Source organism: Dendrobates tinctorius, unplaced genomic scaffold (assembly GCF_039654945.1).
Source record: "Dendrobates tinctorius isolate UK_male_01 unplaced genomic scaffold, ASM3965494v1 ptg000089l, whole genome shotgun sequence".
Lineage (NCBI taxonomy): Eukaryota > Metazoa > Chordata > Amphibia > Anura > Dendrobatidae > Dendrobates > Dendrobates tinctorius.
The window spans coordinates 12,567,745-12,593,695 of record NW_027361757.1 but is presented as its reverse complement, the minus strand read 5'-3'; the positions used below and the strand labels follow the sequence as shown (position 1 = coordinate 12,593,695).

General features: G+C 42.7%; 1 protein-coding gene across 7 annotated transcripts in view; it reads left to right on the top strand.

Annotated features, from left to right (window-relative positions):
- The window catches only part of P4HA1 (prolyl 4-hydroxylase subunit alpha 1), a 90,596-nt gene that overhangs the window by 37,476 nt on the left and 27,169 nt on the right, over nucleotides 1–25,951 (top strand). For 5 of the 7 annotated variants that reach the window (XM_073585822.1, XM_073585817.1, XM_073585816.1 and 2 more), the window contains exons 2-9: nucleotides 4,579–4,677; nucleotides 5,026–5,122; nucleotides 7,495–7,646; nucleotides 10,596–10,733; nucleotides 12,402–12,641; nucleotides 16,707–16,894; nucleotides 17,013–17,189; nucleotides 18,620–18,690. In XM_073585822.1, the coding sequence (XP_073441923.1) occupies nucleotides 4,593–4,677; nucleotides 5,026–5,122; nucleotides 7,495–7,646; nucleotides 10,596–10,733; nucleotides 12,402–12,641; nucleotides 16,707–16,894; nucleotides 17,013–17,189; nucleotides 18,620–18,690 (1,148 nt within the window). In that variant the 5' untranslated portion in view covers nucleotides 4,579–4,592. Of the gene's footprint in view, nucleotides 1–4,578; nucleotides 4,678–5,025; nucleotides 5,123–7,494; nucleotides 7,647–10,595; nucleotides 10,734–12,401; nucleotides 12,642–16,706; nucleotides 16,895–17,012; nucleotides 17,190–18,619; nucleotides 18,691–19,215; nucleotides 19,287–25,951 lie in introns of all 7 variants that reach the window. The other 2 variants (XM_073585819.1, XM_073585818.1) reach the window with 1 other exon arrangement.

Genomic DNA, 25,951 nt, shown 5'->3' with positions numbered 1-25,951 from the left:
CAGAAGTTTATTGATGAGTAGTAAATAGACCATTGGCTGATGTGCATTGGTGCGTCTGGCTCCAGATGAAAATAATCTGTGAAGCCTTCCATTATAGTAGCAAACAGACTTCAGAGTTCCTAAAATATTTGGAAGCCTGACATTTTACAGATTTAAGTAAGAAAAAATCTTGGGCAGTGTCCAAATCCGAGAGCAGAGGATTTACCGGTACAGTTTGTTCAAAATTTATATACTCCAAGAAAACTGTCAGCTACTTGGCCATGGTGCAAATAACCTACTTCTCTGCTCTATGTAATGGTGCACTTATTGGCCATGAAATGCAGTTAGAATACATGGCCATCAGGCATAGAAGACCCTAACAAATGTACCTATGCAAGCCAGCAGTCATCAGCTTACACCCTATTGTTTAATCTGGGCTTCTGGATATTGCACAATAAAGTGTGATTATTAAAGGGAATTTGTCACCAGGGTTTTTTTCTGGGTCCCCAAAGAAGCCAGTAGTGCAGGTGGGGGATGCACGATAAAAACAAACCATTGTTCAACGGCATCTTTAAACAAACAGCAGGCCTGAATTCCTGAAATCACATCCACTTTTCAAGGCCTGTTAAGGTACTGTCACACTAAACGATCGCACCAGCGATCACGACAACGACACGACCTGGGAGAGATCGTTAGAACATCGCGATATGATCGTTAGTTAGCTTCCAAACAGGAAGATCTCATAAACGACACATCAGCGATCTGTATAACTACCTCGGCGGTCGTTGGGACCTGTCACACAGCATGTATTGTTAAAAGACCCCGACCTAGATAGGCGTAATTGAGCGCATCATTTTCCACTCCCCTCAACACAGATTGGTCGTCACTATATGGCACGGTATGGCATGACTGTTGATGTCGCAGCTCTGGCTTTGTGATTGTCATAAAATCGATGTCGCTTTAGCGATATCGCGAGCGATCTCGCTTAGTGTGACATGGCCTTTAGACACAGGACACACTCTGCAATAAAAATCAGTGTTCACGCTATGTGGGAACATGGGCTTATATCACTCTGGGTAGCTACGTGGGAACATGGGCTTATATTACTCTGGGTAGCCGGTGTTTAAAAACAAAGCGAAAAAACTCCTTAATCTGCATAAAAAGGAGAGTGTGACAAAAACACGATAATCAGAGCAAATTGCTGCATCACATACTTTTGTCTAGACCTCTGCAAAAAAAATAAAAAATAGCAATTTTTAGATGTGGGAACATTTCCTAAAGGGTTTGTCTCCTATCTTCAGGAGCACACTGCTCCCCAACCGCCTGTATTTTCGTTTGCCAGGGTCAGTGTGTTCCGGAGTCAGACAGTGTTGGTGTGAACTGAGCCCTCTACCGGAAGCAGCGTGGGAGAAGCGTAGAGGCGTCGGAGCCAGTGATGGAGCCCACTTCAGAGCAGCACTTGCAAGGCTCTAAGGCACAGAACTTGAGAACACACGTGCTCCTTGCCCAGGTTACCAAGAGGTATATTACAAAGTTGCTGGTTTTTACAAGTACTTTGCAATTTTACCATTCTGTAATGATTAGATATTTTTTTGTCGTACTGATGACCTGTGCTTGGATTGGCCATCCAGATCAGTGGGAGTGTGGCACCCCCACGGTCAGTGGCTGGATGGAATCATGTACGCAGTGATCCCACAGATCTGTGCAATGTTTAGTGGATAACTCCTTTAAATGGAATCTGTCAGCAGCAGAGCAGCATAATGTAGGGGCAGAGACCCTGATTACAATGATGACACTTACTAGGCTGTGATTTGCTGATTCTATACAATGTGCTATCCTCCCTAATAGCAGGAAGATCTATAAAAGACACCCCAGCACGACCTGTCTGTGAGAGCTGCTCACCGAAGACGGCAAAAAGGAATATATGCCCTGCTATATATAAAAGTAATGCATATAAATATAGTACTTTCTAAACACTGGTTTTGTCTGAACAGAAAAAACAAAAAACATCGCACCACCTGTCTGTCCGAATGGCACTTGAATAAATCATTACTGTTAGAAACTCTGCTTTAATTGATTTGCTGTTAATTAACAAGGGCCAAAGTATAATCGCACAGCTCAGGGAGGATGGCACAAAGTCAGCTATATTTTTTTTTTTTTTTTCTTTTTTCAGCACTGGCTGAAGTGATTGGATAGTCTAGTTCTTGTGTTCCTCCTCCTGGTATAAAGCATACAGGTACAGCCTTACTAAGCCATCAAATATAATGGGCTTGTGGGGAAGGACGGCTTTTGTTCTCCATTAGAAGTCAAATGCACATAAATCATCCTCAGTGTCTAATGTAGCAGAAAAATATTCAGGATTGAGAGTCCTCAGTAGTTGATACCTTTTAATGGCTAACTGAAAAGATGGTAATACATTGCAAGCTTTCCAGACTACTCAGAAGGGAGTAGCAGAAGGGAGTTAGCTAAGCTATGGGCCACTTTATAATTGATAGCTCTTTTAAAGGGAAGTAGTTCACAATGTAAACTGAGAGCAGCGTGTTGTAAGGGAGGAGACCCTGATTAAAGCAATGTGTCACTTACTAGGCTGTGGTTGCCTGTTTCAGTACAGTCAGTGTTATGTTCAATCTATTTTATTGAGCATTTTACAAACAAAGAATATATTATATGTAAACAGATAATATATAGAATCATAGAAAATATCTAGTATTCAAAAATGAGAATACAACCATCTATCAGTTAATCAAACATACCATGGTAGACAATAACAGTAGCCATATGGCGAACGCCAACAAGGTATTCAAGAGAGGAAGTATCCTCTATATTATGCAGAGGACAGACATAGGGTAAAAAAGCGGGAGTACAGTCAGTGTTATATCAGCAGGAGATTTTCATTGCAGGACAACTGACCTTGTGACTCCTAGTCCAACCCCAGCAACGATTAGCAGCTCAGTCGCTGGACATTGTGCACAGAAAGCTGTGGTGTGGGCGGGAGAACACTGGGCTTAAAAACTCAGTTCTGCTAAATCTGTATCAGAAAAAATTGTGATTAACTACTGCACCCAGTGCACTCAACGATAGAAACCCTGATTACAGCTATATGTCTTTACCTTATGCTGCTGTCAGGCTCAGGTGACATACATGAGTTTTCTTTTTTTTCTTCTTTTTCTATCAGTGTCTACATTAAAAGAACAAATGCTCTTGGCTTATCCTTGATATATTCCTGAGAATCCTTTTTTTTTTTTTTCGCTATGGGCTTGAATTTCTGCCAAGTGCTAGTCATGAATAATGTTTTTTATTTTCTTGGAAACTGTCCTATTGTGTAAAACATATTGGCATGTTATGGATAGAACCTATAACTTTTTATCTGAATGTGTATATTTTACATGTCTTGCAGTTGGTTTAAACCAATTGTATCTGGCTGTAAATTTTGGCTTTGAAAGGGTTTTTGTGTTTAGAAAACCCCTGTTCCACAACTGCTGTTTGTCTGCAAATGGTTAAATAAAGGGATTAACTTCACCTTCCCAGGTCCGTTGCTGCCACTGCTCCTAGTGTATGTCATTGTCTGCATTACTGACGTCCTGATGATGGCGCTGCAACCAGTTGGTGAGCTCAGTGACTCTGAAGGGTTCATGCCATCAACTTGGGCAGAGACGTTGAGTTTCCTGGTTGCAGTGCGATCAGCGAGACTTCACCACTGCAGACAATCACACACTAGGGGCAACAGGATAGACTCAGTGCTGGAACCAGTGACTATGAGTAAAGTGCAAGGTTTTTGTATTTAATTAAAAAAAAAAACAAAAAAACTTACAGCTGGAGAACAGTCTTCCGGAACCAGAAAACCTTTTGTAAAATAGGGAGGGACGTCTAACCTCCTTAATGGCTTGTGACGTGCTATGTCCGTCATAAGTAGTCTCAGTGCCTTTGATGCAAGCCAATGCCAGCCATCATCTGCCTCTAAGGGTAGGTGCACACGTTCAGTGTTAGGCAGCACATGTCCGCTCCGTCTAAAGCGCTGCCGACTCTTGAACGCAGATGTTCAGAACCATGCGGGATCACCGCATCCATTACATTGGACAGGTGAAATTTATCTTGTGGAGACTCGTGTCTTTGCAAAATAGACATGCTGCGGTCTGGAAAGATTCACCGCATATCCGGCTCCGCAGGTAAGCCGCGGGTGCCGGTACATGCATAGTGGGCATGGGATTTCTTGAAATCCCACTCACTGTGCTGTAACAGCTGGACCCCGCAGTGTTTACTGACCATGGGAACATGCCCTAACCGCTATGGGCGATCTGTGCAAGCAGCACTAACAGCGCAACGGCAGGTTGGCGTGCCGTTCTATCCCATCATCAGCGCTTACGTGCCAATGTGTTACCATGACAGCCAGGGGTCTGCTGAAGATGAAGACTCCTGTGTCTGTCATCACTTTAAATAAAAAAAAAAAACAACTGGTGTTTATAGGAGACCGTGATTTACTATATACAGCAACGCCATCAGGTGATCGCAGGTTTAGTTCCCTTGGGGGACTAACAAATTCTGTGAAAAGTGTAAAAGTTCAAATCGACCTCCTTTTTACTCCTTTTACTTTCTTTGCAGGCACTCATCCAGTAATGGCCATGCAGATCCTCAAGGTTTTGCCACTATTGGTGCTATTTTCCTTGTGCCAAGCACATAAAGACTTCTTTACTTCAATTGGTAAGCTTGTGTCTAAGCACCTCTGTGTTTTCCTTATGGAGGAAGTGGTTCAGGATCTGAATAAAATAAACCATGAGCACTTGGATATTATTCATTTGCATTAATGCAATACAACTTTTAACATCCAAAATTGACTAGAAATGTATTATAAAGGGGTGTTGCGCCTTCACTATCACGCTAATTATGTATTAAATGTTTGTTGGGTGTTTTTTCACCCTTCTTTGTAGAATCCTCTATTCTCGTTTGTTTTACTTACTTTTAAACATCACTAAAGTATATAAAAATTTCTGGTAAATCCTGTTATATATTCTATGCAGGTATATTCAGCTTTTACACTTTTTATTGCAGGTCACATGACCGACTTGCTGTACACCGAAAAGGATCTCTTAACGTCACTAAAAGAGTACATAAAGGCTGAAGAGCTGAAATTGCAGCAGATTAAACAGTGAGTCCATGCCAAGCTCACGTCTGATTTATTTATAATGTGGATCCTAGTATTCATTCACTAAAGTTGAGCCTATGCTCTGCAAGAAGTGTATCACTGGATGGACCTTTTTAGAAGGAATCTATCAGCAGCAGTTTCCATTCAATGAGTGTTTTATCAGAAGAATATTATCACTGCAGGACTAGGGGTCTCTGCTTGCTAGAAGCGCTAATCTGTGTAACCCCGCCCTTACCACGGATGGTCAGTTTAGTGACTGGCAGCCTCCTGTGCACACTGTGCAATCAGGACAGCACAGCGTTCATAGCACTGCTACATCTACAGGATACAGCTGAGAAAATGGGGAAATTGCACCAAGCAGCCCAGAAAGTGATACATCACTGAAATCAGGCTCTCGGGCCTAACTTTCAGATTCCTTGGCAAAACCCTGCTGACGGATTCTATTTAAAGGGTTTGTCAAATCTTTGGAAGGTATCACTAATCAATAGGATGCATTATAAACAGCTGACTGGAGGGAGGGCAACCCATGGAAGCGCTACAAATCTATAAAATGGGGCATTGAAATGCCCTGTCTCAATGAAGTGGTGTCAGGACATGTAGCATTCTCTTTTAAGACTGATGGAAAAAGCCCAAGCACTTGATAGACAACCTCTAAAGATGGGAATGGCCCCTTAGCGTGTTGTACTAATAAGTGGCACTAATTGGGCCTCTGCAGCTGTTGGCTGATGTAGTGGCGGTCCAAAGAGTCGTAATACTTAAATTAATTAGCTTTCTTTAGGGTATGTGCACACGCTGAGGATCCACAGCGGATTTGTCCCTGCGGATCCGCAGCAGTTTCTGCCGCGTTGTACAGTACCATTAAAATCAATGAAAAACAAAAAACGTGCACATGCTGCGGATTTTTCCGTGTGGATTTGCTGCGGTTTCAAATCCGCAGCATGTCAATTCTTTGTGCGGAATCCGCAGCGGTTTCACACCTTCTCGATTGTACAGGTGTCAAGCCGCAGATAAACCGCAGATCTTTTGACCTGTGGGTTTACCTGCGGATTTTGCCAAATCCGCAGCACAATCCGCAACGTGTGCACTTACCTTTAACGACTATAAATTGGTTTATATCTTCACCCACTGAATCGTTCATTCAGTGGAGACATGTAAGGTTTGGAGCACAATCCTGACGATATTCCGCGATTACTTGACTGTACAAATCGCAAATTTAAAGTCTGCAACAAATCCCAAAGGAACTCGTGCAGGTTTCCACATGGGATTTTTATTTACATGCCGTGTGGATGTACATGAAGACCATACACTATTTCAGATGTGTTGGCCATTCTCCAAATGTGTATTGTGCCTCCCAAGATGGTCAGGGGAGGGAAGGACCCAGCACATTGAATTTCAGCAACTCCTTCTTTTTGGGGTGGAGATAAACTACTGCCGGAGGAGTCTCTGATGGACCACACAGGAATGCTCCGCAAAACGCTCCCGTGTTTGGGGGACTTGGAGGGAGCTGTGGACCAACCAAATGACCATTCAGATAACAAGCGTCTTAAGTGGAGACTTTGATTTCCTTAGTGGTCATGTTATATACTAGTTACGCCATATATCTGGTCTGAGATTGGAATGATTTTGTCATAATGAATCTACTAGATTTCTTATTAAAGCACCACTCCATCAGTTTTTTTTTTTTATTGCAGCTCTGGAGTGGTGCTTACTAATGTAAGGTCCCTGCACTTGGTGTTCTGCTCACCAGTTGTTGTCTCTCGACGCAGCTCCAGTAGTCTTCTGTTGTGTAATCTTCCGGATCGCTCTAGTGTTGGCTCGATGAGCTGGAGGTCACTATTCAATGTAAATCTATGAGGTCCAGAACCAGGCCACAATGAGGCTCTCATAGACTTACACTGAGCGCGTGTGACCGTTGCCTCTGACTTCTGGTCAGTCAGAAGTTGGGGTCATAAGATGGCGGAGTAGCACTGGGAAGAGCCGAAGACCGTGACAGGCGAGTATGACGCTAGATGCAGGGAACTTGCATTAATAGCACTGCGCCCGCACTGAAATAAAAGGAAAGAAACAATGGAGTTTTGCCTTTATTGTGCATAACTTGTTTGCATTGTAAATATTTTCCTTCCATTGCTATGGGCTAGAAATGCTTCCTTTTGGCAGGATGGATTACTGTTCCTTTGTTTAGTTTAATCCCTTTCATTAATTAAATGCACTTGTCTTGTACATCGTGCACGCACCTTTTGGGATGGAGTTTGCTGACCTCTGTTTCCTTTTTATTAGCGCTTAAGCTAATGAAATTTCCTCTCTGGTAATAACTCTGATTCTGCTGCAGTTGCTAGCTTGTAAAAATCACATTTTATTTATTTATTTTTTCCAAGATGGGCAGAGAAATTTGATTCACTGTCAGAAGCTGCTACAAAGGACCCAGAGGACTTCTTGGGTCACCCAGTCAACGCTTTCAAATTAATGAAGAGGCTCAATACCGAGTGGCTGGAACTGGAGAATCTTGTGCTGAAGGATATGTCAGATGGTGAGAACCTGATTCAGCTACAAATGACACGGGCTATCTTTCATCTGACTTCACAAGGCATAGATAACATAGTTTGTTTTCTGTTTAGTGGATGTCTTTGGTACTGATTAAACATTAATGGAATACCCATGTCATAGTAACATAGTTTTGAAGGCTGAAGGAAGACCTTATGTCCATCTAGTTCAGCCTATTTTTAGTGCAGCTGTTCTGCATTGTTGTTCCTGGGGAAGGCAAAAAACCCACAGAGTAGAAGCCAATTTTCTCCATAGGGAAAAAAATTCCTTTCCCTAAGCTGGGTCAACCATCTACCTATAATATTCTGTTATTCGTAACTTTCTATACTGTTACTCACAAGAAAAGCATCCATTCCTTTCTTAAATTCATTCAGTGAGTTGGCCATCACCACTTCCTCAGGAATTGAATTCCAGAACCTCACTGCTCTTACCGTGAAGAACCCTCTTCTATGCTGGTGCAGAAATTGTCTGTCTGCCAAACTAAGAGAATGCCCCCTTGTTCTTGTCACAGTCCTTGGTACAAACAGTTCATTGGAGAGATCTCTGTATTGCCCTCTGATATACTTGTACATATATATTAGGCCTCCCCTAAGTCTTCTCTTTTCTAGAGTAAATAGACCTAATTTTGATAACCTTTCTGGGTATTGTAGTGAACCAACTCCATTTATCATTTTAGTAGCCCGCCTTTGAACCCTTTCAAGTTCAGTAATGTCTTTCTTGAGCACCAGCATCCAAAATTGCACACAATACTCCAAGTGTGGTCTGACAAGTGATTTGTACAGAGGGAGAATTATGTTTTCATCTCGTGTCCCCAGACCTCTTCTAATGCATCCCATGACCCTATTTGCTTTGGTGGCAGATGCCTGACACTGGGCACTCCAATTTAGCTTCTTATTGACTAAGATGAAGTCTTTTTCCATGTCTGATTTCCCCAGCAGTTTCCCATTTAGTAAGTAATTGTAGCATCTGTTTCTCCTTCCCATGTGCATAACCTTACACTTATCTGTGCTAAACCTCATTTGCCATTTTTCAGCACAATTCTCAAATTTACTCAAATCTGTCTGTAGTTGCAAACTGTCCTCCTTTGTGTTAACTACCTCACATAGTTTTGTATCATCTGCAAATACTGATATTTTACTGTGTAAGCCATCCACTAGATCATTAATAAATATATTAAATAGTAGGGGGCCCAATACAGAACCCTGTGGTACCCCACTAGTAACCCTGGCCCAATCTGAGTATGCCCCATTAATAACCACTCTTTGTTTTCTATCACTAAGCCAGCTACCTACCCATCTACACACATTTTCCCCTAGCCCAAGCTTTCTCATCTTGCTTACCAATCTTTTATGTGGGACAGTGTCAAATGCTTTAGAGAAGTCGAGATAAATGACATCCAATGATTCTCCTTGGTCCATTTGAGAGCTTACATCCTCAAAGAAGCTGATCAGGTTAGTTTGACAGGAGCGATCCTTCATAAATCCATGTTGATATGGAGTTAAACATTTATTAACATTGAGATATTCCATAATGGTATCCCTTAGAAACCCTTCAAAAATTTTACCCACAACAGATGTTAAGCTTACCGGCCTATAGTTTCCAGGTTCCCTTTTACACCCCTTTTTGAATATTGGTGCCACATTTGCTTGCCGCCAATCAAAAGGAACAGACCCTGTTTCTATAGAGTCTTTAAGGAATAGAGGTCTGTCTATCACATTACTTAAAGGGCCTGTCACACTAAGCGATATCGCTATAACGTCACTGGTTTTTGTGACGTTATAGTGATATCGCTATGTCTGATACCTCCGACCGCTCTCCCGCTGGTTATCGCTGATCGCGCGAGAACGTCCAGGACCGTTTCTCGTCGTCAGCTTCCTGCTGTGACGACGAGCGACGCGGGCGGGAGGACGTCGGGATCGCCTCGTCTGACAGGTAAGTAGCGACCCCCGACCCCTGCAATGTCGTTGGTGAGATCTGCCTGTGTGGCAGCTCACTAGTGACCACTTAGCGATGTACCAGCGATCCTGACCGCGTCATATCGCTGGTCGGGATCGCTGGTACATCGTCAAGTGTGACAGTACCTTAACTCCCTTAATACCCGAGGGTGAATGCCATCAGGGCCTGGTGATTTGTCAATTTTAATCTTACTAAGGCGGTTCTGCACTTCTTCCTGGGTTAGGCAGGTAATACTTAATGTGGAGTTTACATTATCACTCTGCATTTCCCCTGGCAAATCCTTTTCCTGTGTGAGCACTGTTGAGAAAAAAGTATTTAAAACATTTGCTTTTCCCACATCACTCTCTATAATTTCACCCTCCTTGTTCTTTAAAGGGCCGACACCATCAATTTTAATCTTTTTTCTGTTTATATAATTAAAGAATAGTTTGGGGTTTGTTTTACTTTCCTTAGCAAGGAGTCTCTCAGATCCACTTTTGCTAAATTTAGCAAAAGTGGAAACTGAGAGACTCCTTGCTAAGGAAAGAAGCATTAAAAAGTTATAGAGAAAAAAATAAAATGTGTAAAAATAAAATGTGTAAAAAAAAAAAAAAAAAAAAAAAAAAAAATACATTTATGTATTTGTTTTTTACACATTTTATTTTTTCCTCTATAACTTTTTAATGCTTTTATATTGCCTTCTTGTTTTAGCTTCTTAAATGCCTTGTTCTTGTTATTTATTGCCCTTTTTACATCCTTATTTACCCACATTGGTGTTCTCCTGCTCCTAGCCCTTTTATTTCTGTACGGTATGGCTAGCTCGCAGTGGGTGTGTAAAACTGATTTAAATATTTCCCATTTATTTTCTGTGCTCCTATTTTTGAGGACATTGTCCCTTTTTATTTTTTCACCTATTTTTCTTCAATAAATTTTTATTGCATATTTTCAAAAAAGAAAACATATAAGTAACAACACCCCCACCTATTATTTTTCTTGAAAGGATTCATTTCCAACTTGACAATCCAGCGTCAGTACTTTCCTAATGATGAGGATCAGACTGGTGCGGCCAAGGCTTTGATTCGCTTACAGGACACTTATAACCTGGACACAGAAACCATTTCCAGAGGAAACTTGCCAGGTAATGTAGTGACAGCTACATTTACACTGGTTTTAAATGACCTTGAAATGCAGGTTGTCAAGTGCTTTGAGGTCATAATTTCCTGACTACAATTAGATTTTTCCATCATTGACAAAATAAACTTAAAGGGTGTTTTCCCACAAAGTTTATTGTAATCAATAGATCTTTGAATAATAATTTCCTCAATTTGATGTGTTTAAGTAAAATGTTCCTGTGTTGAGATAGGGGCCCGTTACACATAGTGATATCGCTAGCAATATCGCTGTAACGTCACCGATTTTGTGACGTAGCAGCGATATTGCTAGTGATATCGCTACATGTGATACTTACCTCCGACCGGCTCCCCCGCTGGTTATCGTTGATCGCGCTAGAACGTCCTGGACCATTTCTCGTCGGGCGCTTCCTGTGGCGCCGACGAGCGACACGTGGGCGGGAGGACGTCCGGATCGCCTCGTCTGACAGGTATGTAGCGACCCCCGACCTCTGCAATGTCGCTGATGAGATCTGCCTGTGTGGCAGCTCACTAACGACCACTTAGCGATGCACCAGCGATCCATATCGTTGTCGGGATCGCTGGTGCATCGCTAAGTGTAACGGGACCCATAATCTTATAAATGTGCCCCCGCTGTGTACTGTGTAATGTCTGTGTCTGACAGTACAGGATCATGGTCTGATCATACCACAGCTCCTGGGCAGGGGAGGAAGCAAAAGAGTATACAAACAGGACAGGATGGGATCACAGCTGAATCTTTCTTTCAGGTAAAACATTGCTTAATAAAACAGGCTGTAAAATGATTTGTGATCCCATGCTGTCCTGTCTGAATACCCTTTTGCTTCCTCCTCTGCCCAGGAGCTGTGGTATGATCAGACCATGTCCCTGTACGGTCAGACGCAGCCATTACACAGTACAGATCAGGGGCACATTTAAAGATTATCTCAGCACAGGAACATTTTTAATACATCCAAATGCTCCTTTGCTATGAGCGCAGACCACACCGGGCGGTGCTCATAGCATTCCGGCAGTGACAACCAGAGGTCTGCTGCAGACCCTGGGTTGTCATGCCAACCCATCGGCAACTCATGGTCATGTGACATGAGTCAGAATTAGTATCGCGCTTCCGGCGCAATCACATTAAAAGCCGCTGCCCAAGATTGACAGCGGCATTGAACGTGTTGACAGTCGCGGGTGGATCGTGATTCCACCCGTGGCTGTAAGGGGCACATGTGAACTGATTAAAACAGTTGATATGTCCCGGGAAAGGGAGGAACACTGCATGCGCATGACGTGAAGGGGTTAAATTTACTCCTTCTCTGCATTACTCTCTACCAGCACAACAGTCATTTGCTTGAATGATGTCTGCAATTAGCTGTGCTGAATTGACACCCATGAAGTACATGGGGGCTGTGCCAGCCACGTGATCCTCTGCGCCCTCAGTGCTATTGTAGGATCATTTGCATAAAAATTGAAGTTGATTTTTCTCTGTACTGCAAAATCCGTTTCCAGCTGGTAAGGGGTGTTTTCAGAATGCCCTTTGATATTCTATCCAGCAATATAATTAGGTCGGTAACCCTAAATCTCTTGAAAGATTGCCTTTTTAAAAATAATGAAGAGAAACCCTATAAAATAAAGAATTCACTTTATAAGGGTCTCTAACCTGTTGGTTATAGGTGTAAACAACAAAGCAACGCTGACAGCTGAAGACTGCTATGAATTGGGGAAAATTGCATATACGGAAGCAGACTATTACCACACAGAGCTATGGATGGAGCAAGCTCTGCGGCAGCTGGATGCAGGAGAGAAATCCACTATTGATAAGGTCTTGGTTCTAGATTACCTCAGCTACGCTGTATACCAACAGGGAGACTTGGAAAAGGCCTTAATGTTAACCAAAAGGTTGCTGGAGCTAGGTAAGCCTCAATAGCTGTTCATGGTGTCCTGCGGATAGAACTAATATATCTATACACATTTTTGGCTGGGGGGGGGTTGTGCATGTACTGCTGCAGGGAGGGCATTATAGGTATTCCCATCTCCAAGATCCTATCCCACTATTTAGTAGGTGTGTTAATGTTGTAATATACCTCCAATTATAAATGTAGTATAGTTTTTCTGATTTGCCATCTTACCCCATGTGCAGGGATTACAGGACCTCAGGTATCCATGGATGCAACGACTTATCTAGCGACAGTTAGCTGGTTGCTAGTGGATGTAACCATGGATACCTAAGGTCCTGAAATGCCTGCACATAAGGAAAGAGAAATGGCGAATCAGAAAAACTATGCATCTATAATTGGAGGTAGTTGTTGATTATGATAGTAGTAAATATTATCTACTATATATTGGGATAGGATCTTGGAGATGGGGATTAACCCTTTTAATTATTTATGTCTCTGGTACAGCAGCAGTCCCCAAGATCAGCACCTAGGGGAAAGCATTTTTAGCCCCTTGTATCCTGCAGTATTACGCAACTGCTCATTTTAACATGGCCTCAAAATATATAAATATTTCAGTGTGATTTTTGAGCCGTACAATCCTTGTGAGCTCTGAGGATAAACTGATAAATCCATAACTAGTTCATCCTATTTAACATGAACCCTGCTCTGATCCGACAGCTTCTTATAATAACTTGTGCTACCTGTGGGGAAAAGCGGCTCCATTGCAGGAATATGAGCCGTCACCGTTAATTACAAGCTGGCCACGTTCTTGATGATGTTATGTCTCCATACATTCATGTTGTGCTGCTAATAAATGAGCACAGATCTAATAATTTTAACTAATTGAAGGGGCTCTGTTTTTCTCTTTTGGTTGAGGGGATGGGGGAGTAGTTTATCCCTCTTATGGGCACATATTATGTATTCATAGATCCACTCTTTGTTGGAACTAGACTTGTAATTTTAGGCATGCAGAATTTTGGTAGAAAACTTGTGGTTTGTGTCAAAATTACTCAGGAAGCTACATGCTGCATTAGATCTCCAAGTAAAACCACTGATTTAAATTAACGTCTCTTCTTGCAATTCTAACTCTTTATGAATTGTGCGCCCCCCCCCCTCCCAATTAGAACCCAAATGTATGTCCCAATTCTGTGAGTTGGTGTCTTGTACTGTCACCTTACAGTTTCTATTCAGGTGTACAGTGGTAATTGACAGCCAGCGCACTGTAGCTGCTATAGGGGGTTGTCAGACAACAGTGACTGGTGTATCCATATAAGAACTATAGAAGTGAAGTACATCCTATGCTACAATAAAGTAAACTTGCCGGTTATAAGTCTGGGGAAGCTGACTGATTACTCTTGTTGGCATTTGTCTGTGATCCTGTCTAGGATTGTATATACCTGCTATATGTACCAGTATATATTATAGTTGCATATGTCAATCATTGACTCTCATGGTGTATTAGACTATGGTATACTATGCAACTTAAAGGATTTTATGTCAATAGAAAAAAAGTAAAGCATGTTTTTAGATACATTTTCTGGTATCCTCAGTATTCGATCAGATAGACATGGAAAATGGCAGTGTGAGCAGCCTCTTCGTACCTCTGCATCCCTGGAATCTCCAGTATTGGATCAGAGACAGGGTGGACACCAGTGTGAGCATCCTCTTCTTATCTCAGTACCAATGGTATCTACAGTAGTAGATCAAATGGGGTGGACAGCAGTGTGAGCAGCCTCTTCTTACCTCAGCATTCCTGGTATCTATAGTATTCGATCAAATATTTGTAGAAGAGGCTGCTCACACTCCTGTCCCCCATGCTGAGAATCTTCTCATACTGCTGAGGTAAGAAGCTGCTGTGATCTGGAGATTGCTAGACAGTCTGTAGATAAATTATACATGTTACATACAGTAGGTTATCGCAGATCACGACAGAGGACTTTCTGCTGTACATGGTGGCAGGCGCCTGTTCTAAGGATGCTCTAGGTTTGTCAGTGTAACAAGACTGCAGGAATTTTAATGCTATAGTGATTACCTCCACAGACAAAACATATGTTGCTTGCTAATTATAGGCATTTAGGAAGTAATTTATAATCGTTATGTTAGGGTGTGGGTTTTCTGGTCTTGTTTTTTTTCTTTTGTTTTTTTTTTTAGATTCCAAGCGAACCCCTTTTTTTCTTAAAAAAAAAAAAAAAAAAGCCAATACAGGACACCCAGGGATGTTTTTGGCACAAGTCTTGTGTGTAGTTGTGACAATGTGAACATGACTCCAAATTGCTGGTCGTATTGGTTGTCATACAGTTGTGGCCAAAAGTATTGACACCCCTGCAATTCTGTCAGATAATACTCAGTTTCTTCCTGAAAATGATTGCAAACACAAATTCTTTGGTATTATTATCTTCATTTATTTTGTCTTAAATGAAAAAAAACACAAAGGAGAATGACGCAAAAAGCAAACATTGATAATTTCACACAAAACTCCAAAAATGGGCCAGACAAAAGTATTGGCAACCTCAGCCTAATACTTGGTTGCACAACCTTTAGCCAAAATAACTGCGACCAACCGCTTCCGGTAACCATCAATGAGTTTCTTACAATGCTCTGCTGGAATTTTAGACCATTCTTCTTTGGCAAACTGCTCCAGGTCCCTGATATTTGAAGGGTGCCTTCTCCAAACTGCCATTTTTAGATCTCTCCACAGGTGTTCTATGGGATTCAGGTCTGGACTCATTGCTGGCCACCTTTAGAAGTCTCCAGTGCTTTCTCTCAAACCATTTTCTAGTGCTTTTTGAAGTGTGTTTTGGGTCATTGTCCTGCTGGAAGACCCATGACCTCTGAGGGAGACCCAGCTTTCTCACACTGGGCCCTACATTATGCTGCAAAATTTGTTGGTAGTCTTCAGACTTCATAATGCCATGCACACGGTCAAGCAGTCCAGTGCCAGAGGCAGCAAAGCAACCCCAAAACATCAGGGAACCTCCGCCATGTTTGACTGTAGGGACCGTGTTATTTTCTTTGCATGCCTCTTTTTTTCTCCTGTAAACTCTGTTGATGCCTTTGCCCAAAAAGCTCTACTTTTGTCTCATCTGACCAGAGAACATTCTTCCAAAACGTTTTAGGCTTTTTGAGGTAAAGTTTTGGCAAACTCCAGCCTGGCTTTTTTATGTCTCTGGGTAAGAAGTGGGGCCTTCCTGGGTCTCCTACCATACAGTCCCTTTTCATTCAGACGCTGACGGATAGTACGGGTTGACATCGTTGTACCCTCGGACTGCAGGGCAGCTTGAACTTGTTTGGATGTTAGTCGAGGTTCTTTATCCAACATCCGCACAATCTTGCGTTGAAATCGCTTGTCAAGTTTTCTTTTCCGTCCACATCTACGGAGGTTAGCCACAGTGCCATGGGCTTTAGACTTCTTGATGACACTGCGCATGGTAGACACAGGAACATTCAGGTCTTTGGAGATGGACTTGTAGCCTTGAGATTGCTCATGCTTCCTCACAATTTGGTTTCTCAAGTCCTCAGACAGTTCTTTGATCTTCTTTCTTTTCTCCATGCTCAATGTGGTACACACAAGGACACAGGACAGAGGTTGAGTCAACTTTAATCCATGTCATCTGGCTGCAAGTGTGATTTAGTTATTGCCAACACCTGTTAGGTGCCACAGGTAAGTTACAGGTGCTGTTAATTACACAAATTAGAGAAGCATCACATGATTTTTCGAACAGTGCCATTACTTTTGTCCACCCTCTTTTTTATGTTTGGTGTGGAATTATATCCAATTTGGCTTTAGGACAATTCTTTGTTTTTTAATTTAAGACAAATTAAAAGAAGATAATACCAAAGAATGTGTTTGCAATCATTTTCAGGAAGAAACTGAGTATTATCTGACAGAATTGCAGGGGTGTCAATACTTTTGGCCACAACAGTATATCTTCCAGAAACTGCTATGAGAAATTGTCAAATAGAGGTCAACTTATCTGGTACTCAATGTAGTTGTACACTGCAGGTTTGCAGCACTAACTGATCCCACGCTCTTCATTATAGATCCTGAACATCAAAGAGGAAATGGAAATCTAAGATATTTTGAATATATCATGACAAAGGAGGACAATAAGTCAAGCACCTCTGATTCTGAACCTGTAGTGCCAAAAACAAAGAAGGGTCGCCCCAAGGATCATTTACCGGAGAGGCAGAAGTATGAGATGCTGTGCCGTGGAGAGGGTGTTAAAATGGTAAGTGCTCTATATATGGGGTACACTTGGAGATGTATATGTGTAACGTCTAATTTCCCTTGCACGCCTTTTGTGTGAAATATGTCACATAATCCTCATTTTTATCTCCCTTGCCCAGACTCCCCGCAGACAGAAGAAGCTGTTCTGCCGATACGACAATGGAAATAAGAGTCCAGTCTACATTCTGTCTCCTACAAAGCTAGAAGATGAATGGGACAAACCTCACATTGTGCGATACCACGATATCATTTCAGATCTGGAGATTGAGAAAGTGAAGCAGCTTGCAAAACCCCGAGTGAGTCGTCATTGCTTCTCTCTGAACCACTTTCTATTTCACTGTGGTATTTGCTTGTAGGCATTTGTTGCACCTTTGTGCTTCATCACCTAGCACCAAAATTTAGTTTTGGGTTTTGTTTTTTTCATAGAAATTAATAATTCTATTAAGTCAGCAACATGGCAACTTCACCCACAGGTGACGTGGAGGCTGTAATAGTCTGTTTCTGTGACTCACCTGTTTGAAATGACTTTTTGCTGATTTGTTCCAAAGGCGCTTTTTTATTTTAATTCTTTGATTGCTAATTTTTTTTTTTTTTTTTTGAAGAAGAAGAGTGGATGGCACAGAGGACGCATAATTATACTTGCTATAACCCATTAGATACTGCAAGAGTCTGTTCACACACTGGAGCTTGTTTGACCACTGCACTATTTTTCTCACCCCGGTCACATTATGACTATGTGGCTTTTCTTCTCCCATTCACATCAGTGTAGTAGAATGGGAAGTGGAAAACAGCAGTGTGGCAGCCATTGCATCATCCAATTACCATTGTGTGTGGCAATATCCCTAAAACTAGATTTCAGGTGCTAATTATTTTAATTGGGAAACTAATTTGTGGCATTTGACCTATTAGTTGCTATAAATTCCTGTCTTCCTATTATTTTAAAGGGAACTCGAGGCTATATTTGTGCTGCCTGAACCACGAGCAGCATGACTCGGAGCCAGGTATGTCTTTCCGTGAAATGCTTTGGTGTTTCAGAGAGAACCTAGTTTGAAAAGTTGGCCGGGGACCATAGGGATAGATGAGACTAGTCCAGTGCAAACCCCAGCAGACTTCTCCCCACACCGTTTCAGTTGACTGACCGGATCTCTCCCTATGTATACACGTGGGAGCGACCTGTCAATCAAATGTAGCGTACTGGGGAGAAGGCAGTCAGTCTCTCCCTACAGTCTCCTGCTGTGTGTTTTGAAATGCTGTGGTGTTCCAGAGAAGGACACGTAGCTGCAATTGTGCAGACAGGTTCTGATTCATGCGGCTTGTGGTTTGGGCAGCATGCGTCTAACAGGTTCCTTTTAAATAAGGAGCTTTGGTCATGATTTTTACATCTCCCATTTTTGGTGATTGTGGAAACCTTTTGCCATACTGATGTGGGGTTTCAAAATAATTATAAATTGTGGTGACCAGGCCTCTTCGGTCTGCAGTCTCCAAAATGTCTCGTGGTTCTGGTCCCTCACAGAAGACTCATTCGCTGAGTGCAGTTGTAGTAAGTGGTTATTGGTATTTCACCTCGCATAGGTCAATGGCAAAAATACAAGCCTTAATGGAGATATAAAATATGGGACATTAACGTTTCCTGTGCTTACAACATGACTTGCATCCAAAGGGCTTCTGATTGGTTGGGTGAATTTTAGTTTGTTTTTACAACTCTTGTGATTGGTTGGCTTCACAGTTGAGGCGAGCCACCATCTCCAACCCTATCACAGGAATCCTGGAAACTGCTCACTACAGAATTAGTAAAAGGTAAGTCATAAGTGTTTCATATCCCTATGTTACAATCCATTTCTTGGGCTTAGGTGCTGTTTTCTGTGCAAAGGAACTGAAGTATCAGGATTGCTTTCCAGATAGATCAGTTTGATCTTGCGTCACAGCTGGTGCAGAGTTATCCAACCTTGTAGTTGGAATCTCTTCTGTTCTGGTGACATGCTACTATATTGTTAATTATTAGAAGGCTTTCATCATACAGCCTGCTTTATGGTTATCCCAAACACATTCTCAGTAACCTTTATTAAAAAATGAAAAGTAAACTTTTGATATTAAAAGGATTGGTCTACAACTCTGCACCACGAAGTGATCATTTCCGGTGTCTGATTAAAAAGTGAAAGGACGTGTAGTTGTAGATTGAATCATTGCTGCTGGATAGTATTACTGAATTTATAAGAATGGCTGCTTAGTCAAGACTGAATTCACCCAGACCAATCAGAACCCCAGCACGGCACGTATCATGCCTGCTCCCAAATTAAACCATAGTCCTTTCTCTTTTTGTAGCTGAGACGGGCTACAGTGCATGACCCTCTGACAGGACAGTTGACCACTGCACAATACAGAGTTTCTAAGAGGTAAGGGAAAGCCCTGTGGGAATGTAGAGTCGATTCTTGGGGGACAACAGATATCCAAACTTTTGTCATGTTACAAAAAGGAACATTTCTTCTTTAATCAAGGAACTGATAAATTTAAATGGGTTGTCTGGGACTTTTCTTCTTCCTCTGTATAAGGCTAAGGACTTACAGGCTGTTAGTTGCTAATTACCTTCATCTTTGGCCTGGCATCTATCTCTGCTGACTTCAGAGCTGTTACAGACTTCATTTGACCTCACGTCCACAGAGCAGCAGCTCTTCCTCTTCTGTATTATTCTGTCGTCGGTGCCGATGTCATGCTGATTGACATTTGGCTCCCTGCAGTTAGGTTACCCAGCTGTTAATTTGCATTATGTCAGCACTGACGCTCTTGTCGACCAAGGAAGAGAAGAAGCTGCAAACTTGTCTGTGACTGCTCTGAGTCGCCAGAGATCAGTGCCGGGCAGAGCAGGCAGGTAGTTGGCAACTACTAGCTGCTTGCAAGTACTTGGCCCTATTAGGTAAATAAACAATGTCTTGGATAACCCCTGTAAGGAAAGAGAAGTGTATTCTGAGGTAGATGGCATGTAGAAGCCATGACAGTATCCGGGCTGCAGATCTGTAATGACTTCCTGTTAGTACATTAGGAAGGAGCGGTCTAGAGGACGAACATCTGAGCATTGACAGGAATGATTTAATAAAGTTTCTATGAGGATCTAAGAGCACTGACATTTTTGTTTTGCACTGGCGGTACACTTTAGTTCCTGTAGCCTAGTTATCAAATACTAATTTCTGGGCCACTGTGTTTGTAACGGTTTGTCCAAGAGCCTATATCTTCATATGAGTACTAACCATAAGATACCGCTACGCTCCTATATGTCTAGCTACCATATATACTCGTGTATAAGCCGACCCCCACTCCCCCCAATTTTGCTACAAAAAACTGGGAGAACTTATACGCGAGTCAATAAGCCTAGGGTGGAAAATGCAGCAGCTACTGGTAAATTTCAAAGATAAAAATAGATACCAATAAAAGTAAAACTAATTGAAACATCAGTAGGTTAAATGTTTTTGAATATCCATATTGAATCAGGAGCCCCATATGATGCTCTATACAGTTCATGATGGCCCCATAAGATGCTCTATACAAAATACACCCCATATAATGCTGCACAAAGGTTAGTAAGGCCCCCACAAGATGTTCCATAGAATAATATGCCCCATAAAGGTTATGGCTCCATAAGATGCTCCATAGATTATGCCCCCATAAGATGCTCCATAGATTATGCCCCCATAAGATGCTCCATAGATTATGCCCCCATGTGCTGCTCCATAGATTATGCCCCCATGTGCTGCCCCATAGAATATGCCCCCATATGCTGCCGCTGCAAAAAAATGAGGTTAAGGCTGGTGTCCGGCATCGGAGACCGAAGGCATAAATACATCACATCCAAGAATGGCCACTCTCCTCAGTGCGAATGGCAGGGTGAGTGATCATGCATGAAGAAACTAAGAACTATGCTATAGTGATAGAAAAACCTCATTGGGGCAAAGGAAAGTCAGAATATATGTTTCTATAGACAATTAAGTCCGATGGCAATATAATGGTTTTTTAAAAAAAATAAAATCATGGCTCAGCACCTGAAGCAATAGCATGAACAAAGGGGAGGTCCAGTGACAATGGTATGGACTCAGTAAAGCTAGGGTATCACAATGTGGGGGTGGGGAATCCAGCGATGTTATGGATTCCCAGTCAAGCCAAGACTATGTAATGGTTTGTCCAACGTGACCAGCAGATATATACATATCCGCTAAATGAAGGTAATGACATTGGAAACCAAGGCTAGTATATTGGATTGAGCACTGGTGTAAGGCAAAGAATATTAGAAGATGCATTTACAGGTGACAACTATGATATCTAATCCATAATGGGTTTGAGGTACGAAGCAATCACACCCCTATAGCCCAGATGCCGAATAACACAATAAATGGCAAAAAAGACTTGAACTACCATAAGAATGATAGGATGTAACAGATACCATGCATCTTGTTGGGAATGAGTCCCTATAATGAGACAGGAGAAAGGATGTCACAACATGGGGGCAGAATAAACTTAAATCTGAGTGAGGTCCATGGTTTGTTCCTCAAATTGGGTCATATGTCCTATAAAGGAAACTATTAAGACTTTAGAGATGCCAAATATATTTAATAATTCAGGAACAAATTTGAAACTGCCCTTTACAGTAATGCACACTGTACACTAGGATCCTAGGGACGGAAATCTTTAGAACAGTAAAGGGTGTTACCCGGCAAGAGGTAACACCCCATAGAGATAATCTAGTCAAGGGACAAAAGGCAAGAGTTTGAATCTGTATTAGATACACACTGGTAAAGTTTCAGTTTAAGCAAGACCTTATAGATGTAAAGCACATTCCAGGTCTAGAATAGACTGTTAGCGTTCTGCGGAAGCTTGGCTAATATTCTAAATGATCACAGAAGATGGCAGTCCGTCGAAAGCTTCCAGAGCAAGATGGATTGAGTCCAACCAGAATGAAGAGACATAAAGAGCTCATCAAGAGAATGCCAAGAGTGTGCAAAGCAGTAATCAAAGCAAAGGTGGCTACTTTGAAGAACCTAGAATATAAGACATATTTTCAGTTGTTTCACACTTTTTTGCTAATTATATAATTCCACATGTGTTAATTCATAGTTTTGATGCCTTCAGAGTGAATCTACAATTTTCACAGTCATGAAAATAAAGAAAACTCTTTGAATGAGGTGTGTCCAAACATTTGGTCTGTACTGTAGGTGAAGAGGGTCAATACAGGGTCACATAGAACTTTTGGTATAAACTCCACTTGTCATGTTTGGACGAAGAGGGATGAGCACATTCCCAAGAACACTGCCCCAGCCGTGAAGCATGGTGGGGGTACCCTCATACTTTGGGGGTGCTTGTCTGCAAAGGGGACAGGATGACTGTACGGTATTGAAGGGAGGAAGGATGGGATCATGTAGCATGACATTTTGGCCAACAACTTCCTTCCCTCAGTAAGAGCATTGAAGATGGGTCGTGGTTGGGTCTTCCAGCCTGATCTGAAACACACAGCCAGGGAACTAAGGAATGGCTCCATAAGAAGCATTTCAATGTCCTGGAGTAGCATGGCAGGTCTCCAGACTTGAACCTAATAGAAAATTTTTGGAGGGAGCTGAAATGCAATGTTTTTAACAGTCCCAAAACCTGAAAGATCTGTATTGAGGAGTGGGCCAAAATCCCTGCTGCAGTGTGTGCAAACTTGGTGAAGAACTACAGGAAACATCTGACCTCTGTAATTGCAAACAGTGGTTTCTGTACCAAATATTAAGGTCTGGTTTTTCTATTGAATCAAAAATGCTTATTTCATGCAATAAAAAAAGCAAATGCATTATGTAAAAATCTTACAATTTTTTTTTTTTTTTTAAATTGTCTCATATGTAATGTATCTACAATAAAAATTAGACCTTTCCACTGTTTTGTAGGTGGCAAACTTGCAAAATCGTCGTATCAAATACTTATTTTCCCCACTGTATATGTAATTGATATTTTTGGAAAGCACTAGGTCTTTCTTAAATTCCTAATACTACCTTACAGAAATTATTTTACATCCCCAAACTAACGTAAATTACTTTAGTTTGTATATTTATCTTGTCCTGAGTTCATGTAGACATAGAGCTAAATTTATGTTTAGTATTCAGTTCTAGATATGAGGTTTTTTTTTTCTAGTTCATATTGCTATTATATGAATTGTGTTGCCAAAGTTTCTCGCAGTTAATAAAGGTGTCTGATTAAACTATGCAAAACAGGACACAGATCAGATGGGACTATTGTTTATGTCTAAAGATAAGTGATGCCAAATAAATCTGGCAACCACATGTCAATCCATGTTTTACTAAAATAAATTGCATGTTTGAAGTTTGGTGTAGAGGGAAGGGAGCTGTAGGTTGACCATACACATGGAAATAGAACCAATAGAATTCCTCACAAAAAGGATAGATTTTTGGTTCTTACCGTAAAATCTTTCTTGGAGCCTTCATTGGTGGACACAGATTACCATGGGGTGTATGCTGCTAGGAGGCTGACACTATGCAAAAACAAGAAAATTGGCTCCTCCCCGGCAGTATACACCCACCGACAGATACCAAGTGCCTCAGTTAGTGAGAAAGCAGTAGGAGAAGCCACGGAACTTTAAAAACACGTACCAACCCAACAAGGGGCTCAAAGCCCAACACGGTACAACTTAAACAGGGAGGGTGCTGTGTCCCCCAATGAAGGCTCCAAGAAAGATTTTACGGTAAGAACCAAAAATCTATCTATCTTTATCGCCTTTTTGGGGAGACACAGATTACCATGGGACGTTCCAAAGCAGTCCCAAGGGCGGGAACAGCAATAAGGAACGAAAGAACAGGAAGGGCTTAGGTTGGTCGGTGCGCCACCGCCGCCTGCAGAACCTTCCTACCAACAACTGCATCAGACGAGGCCTGGGTATGAACCCTGTAGAACCTCGCAAAAGTGTGTAAGGACGACCAGGTCGCGGCCCTGCAAATTTGTAAAGCCGAAGCCTGGTGACGAGTGGCCCACGAAGCAGCCACAGCCCGGGTGGAGTGAGCGCTCACTCCCGGAGGGGGCCGTTTTTCCTGAAGTCGGTACGCTTCCAGAATGGTAGAACGAATCCAGCGAGCGATCGTGGATTTGGATGCCGGAAGCCCTTTCCGGCGACCTTCAGAGATGACCAGCAAGGAATCGGATTGACGAAATGAAGCGGTCCTGTCGAGAGAGACCCGCAAGGCTCTGACTACATCCAGTTTGTGGAGGGACTTCTCAAGAGGGTGAGAAGGAGCAGGACAAAAAGATGGGAGAACGATATCCGCATTGATATGGAAAGAGGATACCACTTTAGGAAGAAAAGGAACGGGCCTGAGGACGACCTTATCCTGATGGAGAACCAGGTAAGGGGATGACATGACAAGGCCGCCAACGCAAACTCTTCTGATAGATGTAATGGCAATCAAAAAAGTTACCTTCCATGAGAGAATGGATAAAGGAATGTCCTGGATAGGCTCGAACGGCGCCTTTTGGAGAGCGCTAAGGATGAGATTAAGATCCCACAGATCTATTGGCGAATGACAAGGCGGAGCCACATGGGCGACCCCTTGGAGAAATGTCTTAACCTGCGATAAGGAAGCGAGCTCTTTTTGGAAGAGGATAGACAGGGTTGAAACCTGGCCCTTGAGAGTACTGAGGGACAGACCCGCATCTAATCCGGACTGGAGAAAACCAAGTACGGATGGAATGGAAAAAGCCATCGGAAAAACTTTTTTTATTGTCGCACCAATGGAAAAAAGCCTTCCAGTTCCTATGGTAAATGCGGGAAGAGGCCGGTTTTCTGGCTTTGATCATAGTCTGAATAACCTGGTCGGACAAGCCTGATTCTCTTAGGATCGTTGCCTCAATGGCCATGCCGTCAAACTCAGAGACTGAGAATTCTCGTGGTAAAGGGGGCCTTGCGAGAGAAGATCTGGATGGTCTGGAAGCCTCCAGGGAGCGTCCACGATCATGTTCACCAGCTCCGCGTACCAAGGCCGTCTTGGCCAGTCTGGAGCCACTAGAATCACTGGTACGCCTTCTGATTTGATCTTCTTGACCACTCTTGCGATCAAGGCAAGAGGCAGGACAGGTAAGGAAGTTGGAACTGGGCCCACGGAATTACTAGAGCGTCGCAAGCGACGGCTAGAGGGTCCCTGGACCTGGCTACGAAGTGCGGAACTTTGTGATTCATCCGCGATGCCATGAGATCGACATCCGGAGAGCCCCAGCGGTGGCATATCTGATCGAAGACAGGGATGAAGGGCCCATTCGCTTGATGCTAGGCCTTGACGACTCAAAGTCAGCTGCCCAATTCTCCACCCCTGGAATGTGAACGGTGGAGATTGCTGAAACGTAACGTTCTGCCCAGCGCAGTATCTTGGCCACTTCTGCCATTACTTGATTGCGTGTGCCCCCTGATGGTTTATGTATGCCACAGCCGTGGCGTTGTCCGACTGAATGCGGACCGGCTTGCCGACGAGGAGAGGCTGCCAGGAAAATGGCTCTGATCTCCAAAAGATTGATAGGGAGCAGAGCCTCCTGTGGGTTCCAGCGGCCTTGGGCCGTTTTCTGATGGAACACCGCTCCCCATCCCAGGAGGCTGGCATCGGTGGTGATAACTTGCCACTGAAGCGGGAGAAAAGACCTCCCTTGAAGGACTGACTGTGGCATTGCCCACCAAGTCAGGGATTGCCTCACCCTGAGAGGGAGGAGAATGGGGCAGTCCAAAGACCGCGTGGTCTTGTCCCAGGCTGAGAGAAGAGCCAGCTGGAGGGGGCGAAGATGAAATTGTGCGAAGGGCACGGCTTCCATGGAAGCTACCATCTTCCCCAGGACCTTCATGCAGGAACGAAGGGGAACGGGCGTTGGACGTTTTAGAGTTCGAATTCCCTTGGAAAGAGCCGCATATTTTTCCCTCGGAAGAAACACACGGGCTTGATTCGTGTCGAATTCATGCCCAGAAAGGTCAGACGCTGAGTGGGGCTCAAAATGGACTTCTCCTTTTGACTATCCATCTGAGACTGCAGAGTATCGAGTATCCAGGGTT